Consider the following 17,345-nt stretch of genomic DNA (forward strand, 5'->3'; position numbering starts at 1 on the left):
CAGAGTAAAAGGGACAAAGTAGATGATTAAATAGGTAATCCCACTAGGGGATTGTATGTAAAATATATATATAGGGGAGACTTGTAAGTTAATGATTACTCAAGGGAGCAGGTTTGCTCAACCACAAAACCAAGCAGGCTGGCTTAGCAACAAAACCATGCAACAGAAGCACGGGACTGCCCCTAAACAATGAAACAATGGTGGCACGAGGCCCACAGCCTGCCCAGTGAGCTCAGCAAGTTACTGATTCCTAAGACATGCTCTCCGCACACATGAAAAACAATAATTTGTGGACCTAGCTTGATCCCGTAGGGATGAGAAAAGTCCCCTGCACAACCTGGAGAAGGAGCTGATGTTGGAAGCAAGAAAGACAGGCAAGAAAGTCTACTGAAGAAACACAAAGAAGTTCCTCTTCCACCCCCTACTTTTCCTTTGATTATGAAACTGTAGCCCAGTAAGTTCTTGGGGCATGGCACCCCCTCGCCCACCTGCTTGTAAGACTTACAAGTGTTCTATTCTAAGAAATCACTTCTTATCCATCACTTTGTTTCTCACAGAATTCTTTTTGTGCTGAGACATAAAGGACTGTGGTACCGGGAGCTCTTTGGAGGCCCCCTGAAAGGCCACTAAACAATTTCAGTGCAGACTCTCTGCTCAATACACTTTTGTTGGGAAGAGGCTCGCTATCTCATTATTAGTGTCACCTTCAGAGAGGGGAAGGGACCTGATTATAATCACCCAGCAAGGTCATGATGGAGACAGGTCTTGCAACTCCCAATCCAAAGTTTCAGAGAAGGCCCAGAGCATAGGTAGTTTCAGTGGTCTGGCACGTGTTTGAATGCGAGCTTTCTTGTTACTTTCTGTCTTCCTCAGCTCCTCATATCTGAGCTGAGCTATGCTCCTCACCACCGTCTCTATGCCAAAACATCACCACTCACCCCTGCTGGACCACTTACAAATCCTCATATCTCTTTTGCCAGCTGGATCTATTAATAGGGGTAACTCCCATACACAGCTCCCAGACCCTCACTCTGTGTTTCTTACTCATTCTGATGGGTGACAGTGCCTTCCAGCCCACCTCCAATGGCAAGTGACAACTACCCCCAAGACTCAGTTTAGGGATGGGCTTGGAGCCCATCGCTGCCCACGCCCATCTCCTCCCAGGTTCTGATGCAATACCAGTTTCATGATGAACATGTAATTGAGGCCTCGAATTCACAAGTGGCCTCGAACACAGATGCTTGACAGGGTTACAGCAGGCAGGCAGCCAGGTATGAGCAGGGAAATGGAGGCAGGGGCCAGGTGGCAGGAAATCTTGTAAACATCTTGTAAATGTCTTGTAAACAGTGAGGCAGATGAAGGAAAGCAGGAAACTCCATACTGACAGGAAATGACATATTGTAGGTGGTAAGGGTTCAGGTAACAAAGAAAGCTGGGGAAAGGCGGGAATCTCCTGCCTCCAAAGGCAACCTTTTGCTTAGTATGTTCTTATTACAATAAAGTTGGCCTTACAGATAAGAAGCACCCACCATGCACTGATGCCATGACACTCCTGATTTCAGCTAAATAGGGACAAAAATCCCTACTCCCCTTGGGAAGATGAACTGGGGTTAAAATCAGGGATTACAAACTCCAAACTTCTCCTTCCTCAGGGAATATTCTACCCCTTCATTTGCGTGAAGACCCTCAACACCAATGATAAAGAATCCCAGGGTGGTAGCTCCTCACCTGTCTGCCCACTGTCCTCATTGCTTAAATAAACTCTCACTTTATCTTCCCAACCTCTCTGCTTTGTCTCTGAAATCTTTTGGGACAAAGAAAGAACCTTAAATTCACTGGCAGCAATGTTATCTCCAGATGAGGTTGTATGCCTGATCTTTATAATTTTATCTGGGTTAAAACTATTAGTTTAATAAATGTGAACATTTAAAGTACATCACAACTTTAAAACCTAGTACTGTTGGTTCTTTTCTTTAATTAAAAATTTTTTTATTGAAGTATGGTTGTATAATACAGAAGCTTACAATATTTCAGGTATACAGCAAGTGATTCAGTTGTATTTGTGTATATATATATATACATACACACACATATATTCTTTTTGAGATTCTTTCCTTTATTGATTATTAGAAAATATTGACTATAGTTCCCAGTAGGTCCTTGGTGTTTATCTATAGTAGTGTGTATCTATTAATCCCAAATCCCTAATTTATCCCTCCCTGCCCTCTAATATTTTTTATTATTCTTTTTGCCACGCTGCACAGCTTGCAAGGTTTTAGTTCCCCGACCAAGGACAGAACCTGGGTCCCCTGCAGTGGAAGCACAGAGTCCTAATAACTGGATTGCCAGGGAAATCCCAATTCTTCATTTTCTTTTTTAAGGCAGTATAAGACCTAAGAAATGGAAATCATTCAGACCGCTTCATCCATGAGGAAGCCCAAGAACTAACTGGTCTTTGTAAAATTTCTCCACTCACAGCTATGTCTTCTCAAAGCCGGGACCCTTCCCTCCACTTACATCCATGAGTGAGAAAGGGTACTGTGTCCACAATTAATAATACTAATAACAGGGGACTTCCCTGGTGGTCCAGTGGCTAAGACTCCACGCTCACAAAACAGGGGGCCCAGGTTCAATCCCTGGTTGCAGAACTAGATCCCACAGCCCACAGCTAAGAGTTATCAAAGATGCTATAATTAAGACCCAGTGCAGCCAAATAAAATAAATAAATATATTAAAAAATAATAATAGCAATTGCTACGGAAGAAAAGTAGATGCCTCCAGAACTCTGATTCAGTTTAGACAAAATTCAGATAGCAGACCAAAAATGATATTTGACAGGAAGCATTGAGAAGGAACAATCTTTTTGAGAAAAATGCTTTTGAGAGGTCAAAGTTCTTGGCTTGTTTACGATTTGTCTGAGGAAGCTTTGGAGAAGGTTAGAAAATAGTTACATTCCTGTGGCCAGAAGGCTGTAGAGAGCTTCCCAGGTGGGGCAAAGATCTTGTTTACATTCACATGTTATGAGTTCAAACTCTCACTGTCCAAAAACTCCTGTTTTCAAGGGACACCAAGAAGGAGCAAGACTCCCCCTGAAATAATTCATTTAACGACCAAGTTTTTGTTTAACCCTCTAGGAATGCAAGCTTCAACCATGAAACATGTGACATAAAGTTTATAATGCATGTTTAGGGCAGAAAATTATGTTTGTTCATTCAGGCTGAAAAATATGTTCATCACAAGGAAACTATTTGGCTCAGCTTAAGTTATAAATGGAATCGACAGCCTTGAGATCATTAACCGACCATTCACTAATACCTGCTCACGTGTCTTGGGTGAATTAATGAACCATTTCATACATTGAGTGGATTCCCTTGTCAGATCCTATGATGCTTGAAATAAAGGATGGCTCTAGCAGAGTCCAGTCCAAACACAGCACCAAAACTCCTTCTTCCAAAATGCCAGCATTCATAGAAGTTGTACTGTGACACAGATGCTGCAAATTAACACTCTACACATACCTTCTCATGTAATTTTCATAACTCTGTGGGGAAGACATTGCTATTATACCAATTTTTAAAATATTTATTTATTTGGCTGTCCCTGGTCTTAATCGTGGCACGTAGCATCTTCATTGTGCCATGGGGTTGTGGTACATGGATTCTAATTGTGGTAGGGGGGCTCAGTTGCTCCACGGCATGTGGGATCTTAGTTCCCTGACCAGGGATCGAACCTGCATTGCAAGACAGATTCTTAACCACTGCACCACCAGGGAAGTCCCTATTACACCTATTTTAAAGACAAGCAAATTGAGACCCACAGAGGCTAAATAACATCCCCAAATCATAAACCTAGGACTCAAAACCTTAGTTTATTCCAAAGCTTAGGTGGAGATGATTGGCTTTGTAAACAGGTACATTTCTAGACTCTTGTGTTTCATTGTTTTGAGGGTCATTTTGTTATTTTTCAGATGGACTAAATGGAAGAGGATGTTGTCCAGGCTCATGAGAGCCCAGGATCAGAGCATCCTTTGAGGCAGTGCTGGAACCATCTGAAGATTCAGTAGGGAGCTGCTGGAGCTGGGATGGAGAGAAGAGTGGAAATGGGTAGGAACGTTGGCTTGGCCTGGCCCCTGGCCCTTTAGACCAGGGATTCTCCACCTTCTGTTGGGCCCCATCCCCAAAGACCTGGATTTGATAGGTCTTGGATGGGGTCTGAAAAGTTTGCCTTTCTAGCAAGTTCCAAGGCAACTCTGATGCTGCTAGACTGGGGACCACACTTTGAGAAGCTCTGATCAAGACCTTCAAATCCACCATGTCCACCTCACCATCTCTACCCTGCCTCACTCTCTCCAATTCATTTCTCACTTATTGCTGGTACCATAGGCTAGAATGTTTTGATATCTATTTTCTTTCACTTTTTCACGAGTACCAGACTCATCTGAGATGTTACAACTCCCTAGGGTCATGGAATGTGGCATTATGTTTCATTTAATAATCATCACTGATTGGCTGACTACTATGAGTGAGGATCAGGGTCTTGTTATTGGTCTTCCAGATATAAATCCAAAGCTTAAGATGTGATTTCCTGAGAGAGACAGTAGCATGATTAAGAGGCAGGTTTTGGAAGCAGATGCACCTGTCTGCAGGTACAGGTATATAGATCACCAGTTCCTGACATCACAATGACTCCCAATAACATTTTCCACTCCTAGGCCTGTTTAATCCCTATGCTGAAAACCTCATTCCCCTACCAAGTTTTTTTATAGATAAGGCAAATACTTTAGAGGTTTGATACCCCAGTTTTGTTAAGAAAAGTACCCTGCCAAGGGTTCTATGCTTCCCTTGTGGCATATTAAAAAGCAGTGATATTACTTTGCCAATAGAGGTCCAACTAGTCAGAGCTATGGTTTTCCCAGTAGTCACATATGAATGTGAGAGTTGGACTATAAAGAAAGCTGAGGGCCAAAGAATTGATGCTTTTGAACTGTGGTGTTGGAAAAGACTCTTGAGAGTCCCTTGGACTGCAAGGAGATCAAACCAGTCAATCCTAAAGGAAATCAGTTCTGAATATTCATTGGAAGGATTGATGCTGAATCTGAAATTCCAATACTTTGGCCACCTGATGGGAAGAAACGACTCATTGGAAAAGACCCTGATGCTGGGAAAGATTGAAGACAGGAGGAGAAGATTGAAGGCAAGACAGAGGATGAGATGGCTGGATGGCATCACCGACTCAATGGACATGAGTTTGAGCAAGCTCCGGGAGTTGGTGATGGACAGGGAAGCCTGGCATGCTGCAGTCCATGGGGTCGCAAAGAGTCGGACATGACTGAGCGGCTGGACTGAACTGAACTGAAGGGTTCAACTGGGCTGAAGTTGCCAAACCACTGAAGTGTGAGGGGTGCCCTCACGTGAGATTTCAGGGAGCTGACACCTGGGACAAGATTTGGCCTGGTTTGTGGTTTTAAAATATGTATGTATAGTTGAGGGACTTCCCTAGTGCTCCAGTGCCACGACTCCACACTCCCAATGCAGGGGACCCGGGTTCAATCCCTGGTAAGGGATCTAGATCCCACGTGCCACAACCAAGTGTTCACATGCCTCAACGAAGATCAAAGCTCTCAAGTGCTTGCAACTAAGGCCTGGTGCAGTCAACTAAATAACTAAAATATATAGTTGAAGTAAAGCCCTGGATAGGTCTCCACTCTGTTTGGCCTGGGACATCTATAGGACATGCCCATTGAACCAGTATTGGGAAACAGCACAGAGTCAGTAGGTGCTGGAATGGAGATGCCTCAGTGGAATCACAAGGAAGGGACACCAGTCTCACTCTCATGGGGCAGTTGGTAATATGTTTAGAACACTTTACTGGGTCTGTGACTCACAGACAATCTCTCCTCCCAGCTGTCTTCTTACCTGGAAAGAGGACACGGCTGACCATACCCGGGAACACCATGATGAAAAGGGGTAGCACCTTCAGGTATGCGGCCAACAGAGAGCCTCCTTTGGCGTGGGACAGGTTCTTGGCAGCCAGAGTCCTCTGAACAATCACCTGGAAACAGTGGGGTGGTTGGAAGTTGAGATGACTTTCTCTTAAAGCAAATTAGATGTGTGTGGCTTCTTGGTAGGCATAGTAGACTCAGGAGCCTAGTGGGTCTATCTCCTCCAAAGAAGCATCCCTTTCATTCGCAATCCCTGTGGCCCAGCGGTCCAGCCGCAGGAGCTATACCAAGGCAGAGAAAGCAAGAACTGGAAGGAGAATAGAAGAGAAAGAGAGGTTCTGAGATATTGCCACCAACAGGATTGGTGTATCTGGGCTTATAGTTACTGCATACTGGTACACCTAGGTCTTAGCCTGACCCCCTTCTCTCTGATGGGAGGCATAAGGTAGGTCTTATCAAGATTTATCCCTTCAGAACAGATTGGTAGTTGCCAGAGGCAAAGGGTGGGGGTGGGCAAAATAGGTGAAGGGGGTCAAAAAGCACAAATTTTAGTTATAAAATAAGTCCTAGGGATGTAATGTACTGCAGGGTGAGTATAGTTAATACTGGGTCACCTATCTTTAAGTCGCTAAGAGATGATCTTAAAAGTTCTCATCACCCTAAAAAAGGTCTGATCATAGGAGAAATATTGTAACTATGTATGGTGATGAAAAATAACTACATTTATTTTGATGATGATTTTGCAATATACCCAAATTTTGAATAGCAAAAAAAGATTTATCCACTCAAAGGGAATGACATGCTGGCGAGTGTTTTTTGAGTAGAAAGAAGACCGGTCCCCACAAATCCCGCTCCAGCCTTCAGATTGCATCTACATGAACTCAGAATTTTCTCTACTATTTCCTGAGGTTTGGGGTCTTGAAGCATCTGGAGAAGCTGCAGAGACCTTGGTGAATTGTTTAGTCACTAAGTCACATCTGACTCTTTGTGATCCTATGGACTGTAGCCCACCAGGCTCCTCTGTCCATGAGATTTCCCAGACAAGAATACTGGAGTGGATTGCCATTCCTTTCTTCAGGGGAGCTTTCCAACCCAGGGATCAAACCCATGTCTCCTGCATGGGCAGGCGGATTCTCTACCACTGAGCCATCTACCAAAGCTTTTATAAGTTGGTTCTGTGAACAGTGGACAAGAGGGGTGAAATGTCATTACCACCATTAGTACCGTGGTGAGCAGGACAAAGTTGGAATCCTTCCCATTTTTAAAAAGTGTTCATCAATGGCACAGGCTTGCTGGAGTGTCCTGCTTCTTCTCTTGAAACCCACCCCCTTTCCACATGGCTATCCTTTCTTCCTGGGCACAGATCCTGCCTGATCCAGGGGTAGGTACGTGACCCAAGCCTGGCCAACCAGAGCCTTTCCAGGGTTTTTGGATTTTGGACTTTGGGAGTTGTCAGTCTCTTTCCACTGGACCTCGATGAGAAACAATGAAGTCTGCAGGTTAAGAAATAAGGACCATGGAGAAGGATACCAGCGTAAGTTCCAGGAGTTTCTGAAGGCTAGGACACCTTCCTGCAGTTCGTAATTCATGAGGTAATAAATTCCCCACCCTTTTCCTAAGCTGGTTTAAATTTGATGTGGTTTTTTTTTTTTTTTCCTGTGACTTGCAAACAAGTGTTCCCTCAACTGCGTAGATTATTATTATTTGTTTGGATGCTGTCAATGAACGAGTCTAAAACATGGAATCAGCTTATTTGAGGACAGGTGGGGAACAGTGAGGCCCCCTCTATCTTGAGCTGGGGACTTAGCTGTCTTTGTCTAGAAGCTGATTTAACTGTTACCTGTCGTTTCTCGTAACTCCAAACATACACCCATTGGGCTTTCTAGAATACTTAAGAATGTGGTAGTTACATGTAACAATATAGCATCTATAGAATACTCTTTTTTTAATGGCTTCATTAAGATGCCAAAGGGGCATCCCCAGTAGCTCAGTGATAGGAATCCGCCTGCAATAAAGGGGGCACAGGAGACTCAGGTTCAATCCCTGAATTGGGAAGATCCCCTGGAGAAAAAAATGGCCACCCACTCCAGTATTCTTACCTGGAGAATTCCATGGACAGAGGAGCCTGGTGGACTATAGTCCCTGGGGTCACAAAGAGTCGGACACGACAGAGCGACTGAACACAGTCGCTCAAAAGTGCCAAAAGAGGCATTCGAGCTTCAATCCTTGTCAGTCCCTCTGGAAGTAGATAGGAGAGTTATAGCTTTGGAAAACCTAGCTCTTGTGATGGCAGGTTGGAAGCTGTGACTGAAAAGAATGTTGGCTTTTATTCCCATGAAGTGGAGCCTCCAGAGTGGAATTTAAGAGGCAGCTGAGTAAGTTTTAAGAGAGCTGTGCTGCTCAAAACCCCGCAAGCCCTGTGAAGAGTGTGTGGCCCTGTATGACAACTCCCAGACCCAAGTAATGGGGCAGAGCTCATAGAAATGTTATGAAAATGAATGAGCTAATACGTTGGAAGTGCTTCAATCAATTACTGGTAAATGGCACAGTTATCAATACATGTTTAAGCGTCGTTAGTGATTGTGATTTGCCCTTCTGTCTCTGCACAGAAAGATCTAAAACACGCTCTCAATCAGCGCACCATGCATGCCACTTTGCCTTTCTTCTGCTCTAAAGTGCGCTACATACAGAGCTGACAAAAAATGTGCGTCTCCTAGGGCAGCACCAGCACAATGAACTGACACCTAACACAGCCTTTGGGTGCCACAGAACCCAGCTCAGCAGCAGCAAGACTGAGAGCCGTGGGGTCCAAAGAAGCCTTGGTTTTCTGGGCCCTCTTTCCCTCCCTGGCATCCAGAAGATGATCGAGTCATCATGGATTAAGTCCCCAGGCTCTTGAACAATACAAGGTGGGTTGAAGGTGGGCTTCAAGGGATGTACACTGAAACCCCAGCTAGTAAGGGGGTAAGGCATCTCAAGGAAATATTCATATTGATTAATAAATATAAGCTGGTGACCCATGTCAAGAGCAGTAGCATAAAACCATAGCAAAAATGTAAATGATTTTTAACGGTTTATTAAATGCCCCCCCAACAGAAAGGACTATGAGCAAATTCCCAATGCTTCTCTCTTTTGCAATTATTAGTAATCCCCCTAATGAGAAAACAGAGGCAGAAGATATTAAACAAAGTTATGCCACCTGAACTTGAGTCCAAGCCTGTTAAGGTTTAGAAAGCCCAGGCTCTTAGCCTGCATCTGAACTGTCTCCCACCCAGTTCAGATGGGCCAAATATTGGCTGAGCTCTCCAGCCCAATATTTGCTAAGGAAAAGATCAGGGGAGAGGGGCAAGAGGGGAGAGTGGTTTTCTAGAGGGGCAATATTGCACCCATCTCTGCCTTGGGTTTTGGCTCTTCTCTCAGTGGAGTTCTCACCCATGGGGTGACCGAGGTCCACTCTCCACAGTGCCTCCTGCATCGATTCAGTGGCCCAACTCCATGATCATTATTTTAGTTAGTCTCATCAGCTCTGAATATGAAATACAGCTTCCAAAATGGCACACAGATCGCTGATCTTTAATGTAATGGAAAACCCGATTTCAACAGGTGACATATTCACAGGCTTGAAATCTGAGAAAGTATAAACAGGTGTGCAGTGAAATGGCTCCCGTCCTTCCTGGCATACCTACCCCAGGAAGTAATTGCCCTCAGTTTTAGGTAATCCATCTGGAGTTTCCTTCAGCACATTCACGTGTGCGCCCATGCTCTTTCAGTCACTCAGGCGTGTCTGGCTCTTTGCGACCCCATGGACTGTAGCCCACCAGGCTCCTCTTGTCCATGGGAGTCTCCAGGCACGAATACTGGAGTGGGTTGCCATGTCCTCCTCCAGGGGATCTTCCCAACCCAGGGATCGAACCAGCATCTTTTATGTCTCCTGCGTTGGCAGGTGGGTTCTTTACCATTAGCACCACCTGGGAAGCTCTTCAGCAAATACAAGCAAATGCAAATATGGATTCTATCCCCACCCCACCTTTTAACACAAAAGGCTTATTTTACCCACAGCAGTATCTTTTGCCTTTCTCATATCTTTTTTTTTACACCAGTTATATATTTGCTTTAAGGGATTGGCTTTGGTGGGTCCCTCTGCCCCAAACTCTCTTCCCTGACAATCGCCAGAACCCACTTGCTCTCCTCCTTTGCCCAAAGGTCACTTCTCAACCATGATTCCCCTGACCACCCTATTTTAAATGTCACTCTCACACTCTCAACCTCCTTTTTTTTTTTTTAATGACAGTTATCACCTTGTAGTGTTCCATTTATTTATTTACTGCTGTCTACTTCTGTCAGAAGAAAGTGAGTTCTACAAGGACCGAGTGTCCTTGTTTACCTGTGACTTCCAAGCACCTGGTACAGAGAGAACACCCAGTATTTGCAGAGCAAATAATACCAATGTCAGCTAAAACCTCTATTTAAAATACATCACCGCTTTTGCTTACTGAGTCTTTCCAGACATTAGGCAGGATGTATCAAGTTTTCCCTTTGCAAAAAGCAGCAGCTTCAGATTTGCCATATGAGCAAGAATAAGAAGATAAGGTGTAGAATAGAGAAATAAGAGAACGGATAGGGGAAAGGCAAAAACCCAGCTTCTAGACACCCCAAGGAAGCACTCTGGGGGCCCAGCCTGCTGCCCTGTACCTGATCTGTGCACCAATACCAGAGAGACGGGATGGACATTCCAAATAGGATCCCAGGCCACGGGAGATCAGACGTCACTGGGTCTCGGAAAATATGGAAGGCATCTTCCCGGGGCAACCCGCAGCTGCTGTTCTCGCTCCGGTTGCTAGCCATGGCCAAGAAATATTTCTCCTCCAAGCCTTCCAACCCACCAACTGCAGCGAAACCTAGAATTCAGAGGAAGCCCAAATTTGCCAGGAACTCAGATTGATCCACAGCAGCTCATGAGGGGATGGTTGGAGATTGGTGAAATCCTACTTAGAACCACAAGAAAGTTAATTGACTTAGAGGTTCTTAGCCTCCTATCTTTAAAAAACATTTTTTTAATGCCTTTGGTAGTGACTATGGATTGCTTCTTAGAATAATATTTCTAAATATATAATACAAAATTGTTTAGTCGCTAAGTCGTGTCTTACTCTTGAGATCCCGTGGACTATAGTCCGCCAGGCTCCTCTGTCCATGGGATTTCCCAGACGAGAATGGTGGAGTAGGTTGCCATTTCCTCTTAATACAAAATACATCAATTATAAAGGAAACCAAATACATTGAAGGCAGTCATCAAACCATGAGAACTAAGACATAGTAATTTATTTATTTGCATCATTAAATACAAAGACTCCACAGTGGGTCAAATAACAATCTAGTTTTAAAGTAACCATGGACACAAACAGTGTTTCAATACATCAGCAGCAATTATAAAAACATTTGGATAAAAACATCAGGGTTATATTTTGGTTTCAAAGTCACAGATATTGCTAATATTCCTGTGGTGAGCTGCCTACACTAATAACTGAAAGATGCTAAATGTCACTGATAGATTTGTGAAAACAGATGGATTTCTTTCCCATCCAAGGTTCACAAAACCTGTAAATTCTGTCCATGGATCCCAAATTAAGAAACTCTGCCTTAAGGAAACATACTTTCACCTCTAAACTTCTTCTCAGCTATCCCAATTTATGGTATTTCAAGAGTGGTCCAAGTAACGTATGACCTTGAGAAAGTCATTTCTCCGTCTGAGATTCAGTTTTTCATCTGTGACTGGGAATAATATAGCGCCAACCTCACAGCGCTGGAGCAAGGACCAGGTGAGATACTGCATATAAAATGCACAGCATCTGGCACAAACATGAGTTGTCCTTAAGAAATAATAAAGCACTGTAGTCTGCAGATAATTGCTTCATTATATTAATCAAAAGGATTCAAAGTTATCCCCAAAATAACATTTCTCTCACTGGATTATGTTCTGGAAGATTGTGTTTGTCTTTTTTGTTTCATTTTTTTTTTCTTGGGTATTTTTTGTTTGTTTGTTTCTCGGTACGGAAGAGAAGGGGTTGGTGTTACCACTTGGGTAAGAATGATATGTAACCTGCAGCCTGGCTTATTTTTGTGGAAGAGTTGGTAAACAATGGCTACTGGGGGGAAAATATTTTTGATGATAAATGTTTGTCATGCTTTTTTCCCTGAAAAATTATTTTGTGGTAGTGGGAGGGAAGGATAATTATTTGTGGTCCAATTATCAGTAAATGGACCTTGAATATATACCATTCAAGTCAAGAGAAAGCTAGACAGACTATATTAATATTAGACAAATTAGACTCCAGAACAAAGAATACAGCCAAGGATAAACAGGAACCCCACCTAATGATAAGGAGGTCAGTTCACCAAGAGCTCATAACAATCCTAAAAAGAGAAAGAAGTCAACAATCATAGTTGGAGACCTCAATACCCCCTTTTTAGTGGTTGATGGAAAAATAAGACAAAAATATTTATACAGATAAAGATTTATACAACACTATCAACCAAGTTGACCCAATTGAAATTTATAAAGCACTACACCCAAAAATAGCAGAATACATATTCTTCTCAAGTACTCTTGGGAGGTTCATCAAAATAGGCACTGTTTCTGGCCATAAAACAAACCTCAATAAATTAATAAGAAATAACATCATACAAGATATATTCTATTATTGTAATGGAATTAAAAAATTAATAACAAATATATCAGAAATATCTCCAATATTTGAAAATAAGTTGTCCCTGTTTGCTGATAATATGATATTATATATAAAAAATCCTAAAGATTCCACCAAAAACAGTTAAAACTAATAAATGAATGAATCTAGTAAAGCTGCTGAATACAAAATCAGTATGCAATAATCAATTGTGTTTCTATACACTATTCAGGCTTCCCTGGTGGCTTAGACAGTAAAGAATGTGCCTGCAATGCGGGAGACCTGGATTTGATCCCTGGGTTAGGAAGATCCCCTGGAGAAGGGCATGGCCAACCACTCCAGAGTTCTTGCCTGGAGAATCCCCATGGAAGGGAGGAGCCTGGTGGGCTACAGTCCATGGGGTCACAAAAAGTTGGACACTACTGAGCGACTAAACACATAAGCAAATACTATTGCAAAGAGATATTCAGAAAATAGTACCAATACACATTACTCCATATGAAATAAACAACATGGATTTACTGTATAGCACAGGGCACTATATTAAATAATTTATAATCTATAATGGAAAAGAATCTGAATATATATACACATATATATATTTACACCTCAAACTAATACAATACTGTAAATTGACTATACTTCAAAGAAAAGAAAACAATATCATTTCTAATTGCATCTAAAAGAATAAAATAGGAATCAGTTTAATCAAGGAGGTAAAAAGATCTATACATTGAAAACAATAAATAAGAGTGATAAAAGAAATTGAAGAAGACACAAGTGGACAGATATTCCATGTGAAATGGACTGGAAGATCAAGATTGTTAAAACGTCCATACTACTCAATGTGATCCACAGATGCAATGAAATCCCTATCTATATTTCAATGGCATTTTTCACAGAAATAGAAGAAAGAAAGGAAAAAAAAAAATCCTAGCATTTACATGGAACCACAAAAGATCCTGAATAGCCAAAGCAACCTTGAGAAAGATCAAAGCTGGAAGCATCACATTTCCTAATGTCAAACTATATTACAAAGCTATAGTAATCAAAACAGTATGATATTAGGAAAAAGCAGTCCTGTAGACCAATGGAACAGAATTCCGAGCACAAAAACAGGACTTTCCTGGTGACCCAGTGGTAAAGAATTCACCTGCCAATGTAGGAGACATGAGTTAGATTCCTGGTCTGGAAAGATTCCACATGCCACAGGGCAGCTAAGCCCTTTCACCACAACTAGTGAGGCTGTGCTCTAGAGCCCAGGAACCACAACTGCTGAAGCCTGTGCACCCTAGGGCCTATGCTCAGCAGCAGGAGAAACCACTGCAGTGAGAAGCCAGCCCACCACAACTAGAAAGGAGCCCCCTCGCTGAAACTACAGCAATGAGGACCCAGCACAACCAACAAATAAATAAAAATGTTTTAAAGGCATAGAAATAAAACCATGGTAAACAAGGGGATTGGAATTGACATATACACATTATTATACATTAAATAGATAACTGAAAAGAACCTACTGCATAGCACAGGCAACACTCCTAAATACTCTGTAATAATTTACATGGGAAAAGAGTCTTAAAAAGAGTGGATATACATATATATATGTATGTGTGTATATATATATATATATATATGACTGACTGATTTTGCTGTACAGCAGAAACTCACACAGCATGGTAAATCAACTATATTCCAATAAAGATTAATTCTAAAAAATAAAATAAGCTTTATGATTAAAAAAGAAGAAAATCATGCATATATTGTCAGTCAATTTCCCACATTTAAAAACCTGCAGATACCTTAGGAGAAAGTCTGCTAGATATAGCAGAATGAGAAAGGTTGCTGAAGGTGGATCAGTAATCTCTCTCCTGACTGATCATAATGAATTAAGTAGTGGAACTTCCTCCTTGAGACCCCACATTTAGGGAGAAAGATCAGGAAGTTGGCTAAATAGCAAACCATGTGAAGGTTTATCTTTTGGCTCTTTTGCCTCCAAAACCCGAGAGTGTTATGAGTCACTTATGTGGCACTAGGAGGTTCAAAATGTTACGATGGCAACCACACTCAACGTTTATCTAGTGAGGCTGAACATGTGTCTCTGTATATTTATTACTCATTTGTTTTCTTCCTTATATAAACCAGTGAAGTTTTTCTTCTTTGTAAGGGTCCAGAACATTTCCTGTTACAGTTGATAATAAGCAAGTCTTATTGCTGTTTTGTGTGTGTGTGTGTGTGTGAAACTAATTTATTATTCCGTGATTTTTTAAAACTTTTGTCTGAAAGGTAGAATTTTTGAACTTTTGAGATAATTATAGATACACAGAAGAGTTGTATAAGTAGCACAGAGAGTTTCCATATACCCTTCTCCTAATATTACGGAAACTGAGAAATCAGCATTGGTGCATTACCATTAGCTACAATAGAAGCTGTTCCAATTGCACCGCTCATGTTCTTTTACTCTTCTGGAAGTCAGTTCAGGATCCTACATTGTGTTTATTTGCTGTGTCTCTTTATTTTCCTCCTCTCTTTGTAGTTCCTCAGTTTGTCTTTATTTTTCATGCCCCTGATACTTTTGAAGAATACTGGTCATTGTAGTTTGTAAAATGTCCCTCAATTTGTCTGATGTTTATAATCAATGAAGTTGAAGGTATATATTTCAGCAAGAATGGCACAGAGGTGATTCTGTGTCGTTCTCAGTGACCATATCGGGAGCTACATATAGGTACATCTGATTATTGTGTTATCAGTTACTATATCTTGGTCATTTAGTACAGTGATGCCATGCTTCTCCACTGTAAAGTGGATGTATGTCCCCTTGTAATTAATAAATCTTTTGGGTGTGATGCTTCGAGACCAAGCAAATACGCTATTTCTTCATAAACTTTCACTTGCTAACTTCAGCATTTATCATTGGCTTTTGCCTGTAGCTGTTATTACTATGGTGTTCTAATGGTGTCGTTCTATTTCCCTCACCCCACCTGCATTTATTGATTGGAATTTTCCTGTAAGGAAGAACGATTCCTTTACTGCCTTTTATTTTGTTATTTAGTTATTTATCCACACCAGTATAAAAAGATCTATTAATTTTTCCCTAAGAAACAGTTAAGTTTCCATGATAAGCACAGCTCTCTTCCAGCTAAAATAACCAATGCCTCAAGCAGGAATCCCCAGCTGGGTTTGAAATTGTGAAGAAAGCAGATGTCCCTTCTTGAGAGAGGTGCTGTCATCCACCCAAATGACCCTGGGACCCCACTTACTGTAGCCCATCAGGATGAGTGCTCCTATGAGCATGATCAGAGTCTGTAGAGCATCTGTGTAGATCACAGCTGCCAGGCCACCTAGAGGGGAGATGAGCACAGAGGTGATAGTCAGGTACTCTGATGGAGAGGAGTTACTCTGGTGGTGCCAGAGGAAACTTTGAAATTCAAGACCTGATGGGACAGAGGTCTTAGTGTCAACTCTTTGCAAAGATGGCCACAACAGTACCCATTTTTCATGTGCCTGCCAATTCTGTCGTGTAGCTTTGCTGCTCCTTTCATATTGAGGTGAAATTGATTTCTCTTCCTCTTAAATGTGGCTTGGCCAAATGGCTTGCTTTAACCAATAGATATGGTAGAGGAGGATATTATGGAGCTTCAAGCCTGGGCCTCAAGAGGCCCCTGCAGCCCCTGCTCTTGTTCTTGTGTTGTCCTAAGACTACTATGCTTCTTTAAGAAGCCCAGTCTAGGACTTCCCTGCTGGCCCAGTGGATAAGAATCTGCCTGCCAGTGCAGAGAACACAGGTTCGATCCCTGGTCCAGGAAGATCCCACATGCTGCAGAGCATAAGCCCGTGTGCCACAGCTTCTGAAGCCCTCTCACCCTGGAGCCTTTGCTCCACAATGAAAGAAGCCACCACAATGAGAAGCCCATGCACCGAAACTGGAGAGTGACAACTAGAGAAAGCCTGTGTGCAACAGCGAAGACCCAGCATGGTCAGATAAATAAATATTATAAAAAAGAAGAAGCACGTACATATCAAGGCCCTGCTCCCCACCAGCCACTCTTCTGGGATGCAAGTCTTAGGGGAAAAGATGAGCCTCAGGCTCCAAAATTGCAGTGGTTTGTGGTCCAGCTGTGCACAGTGCTTGTGAATACACCTGCTCAGCATTTAGTAGGTTCTAAGGAAAATCACTGCAGATGGTGACTGCAGCCATGAAATTAAAAGACGCTTACTCCTTGGAAGAAAAAGTTATGACCAACCTAGATAGCATATTCAAAAGCAGAGACATTACTTTCCCAACTAAGGTCCGTCTTAGTCAAGGCTATGGTTTTTCCAGTAGTCATGTATGGATGTGAGAGTTGGACTGTGAAGAAGGCTGAGCACCAAAGAATTGATGCTTTTGAACTGTGGTGTTGGAGAAGACTCTTGGAGAAGACTCTTGGACTGCAAGGTGATCCAACTAGTCCATTCTGAAGGAGATCAGCCCTGGGATTTCTTTGGAAGGAATGACGCTAAGCTGAAACTCCAGTACTTTGGCCACCTCATGCGAAGAGTTGACTCATTGGAAAAGACTTTGATCCCGGGAGGGATTGGGGGCAGGAGGAGAACGGGACGACCGAGGATGAGATGGCTGGATGGCATCACTGACTCGATGGACGTGAGTCTGAGTGAACTCCGGGAGTTGGTGATGGACAGGGAGGCCTGGCGTGCTGCGATTCATGGGGTTGCAAAGAGTCAGA

At 42.4% G+C, this 17,345-nt stretch overlaps 1 protein-coding gene across 1 annotated transcript in view; it reads right to left on the reverse strand.

Annotated features, from left to right (window-relative positions):
• The window catches only part of SLC5A11 (solute carrier family 5 member 11), a 47,354-nt gene that overhangs the window by 6,963 nt on the left and 23,046 nt on the right, over positions 1-17,345 (reverse strand). Inside the window, exons 7-9 of the mRNA XM_052659146.1 lie at positions 15,882-15,962; positions 10,634-10,839; positions 5,916-6,051 (exon numbers count right to left, since the gene is read on the reverse strand). Coding sequence (XP_052515106.1) covers positions 5,916-6,051; positions 10,634-10,839; positions 15,882-15,962 — 423 coding nt within the window. The remainder of the gene's footprint in view (positions 1-5,915; positions 6,052-10,633; positions 10,840-15,881; positions 15,963-17,345) is intronic.

This window comes from Budorcas taxicolor, chromosome 2, assembly GCF_023091745.1.
Source record: "Budorcas taxicolor isolate Tak-1 chromosome 2, Takin1.1, whole genome shotgun sequence".
NCBI classification, from domain to species: domain Eukaryota; kingdom Metazoa; phylum Chordata; class Mammalia; order Artiodactyla; family Bovidae; genus Budorcas; species Budorcas taxicolor.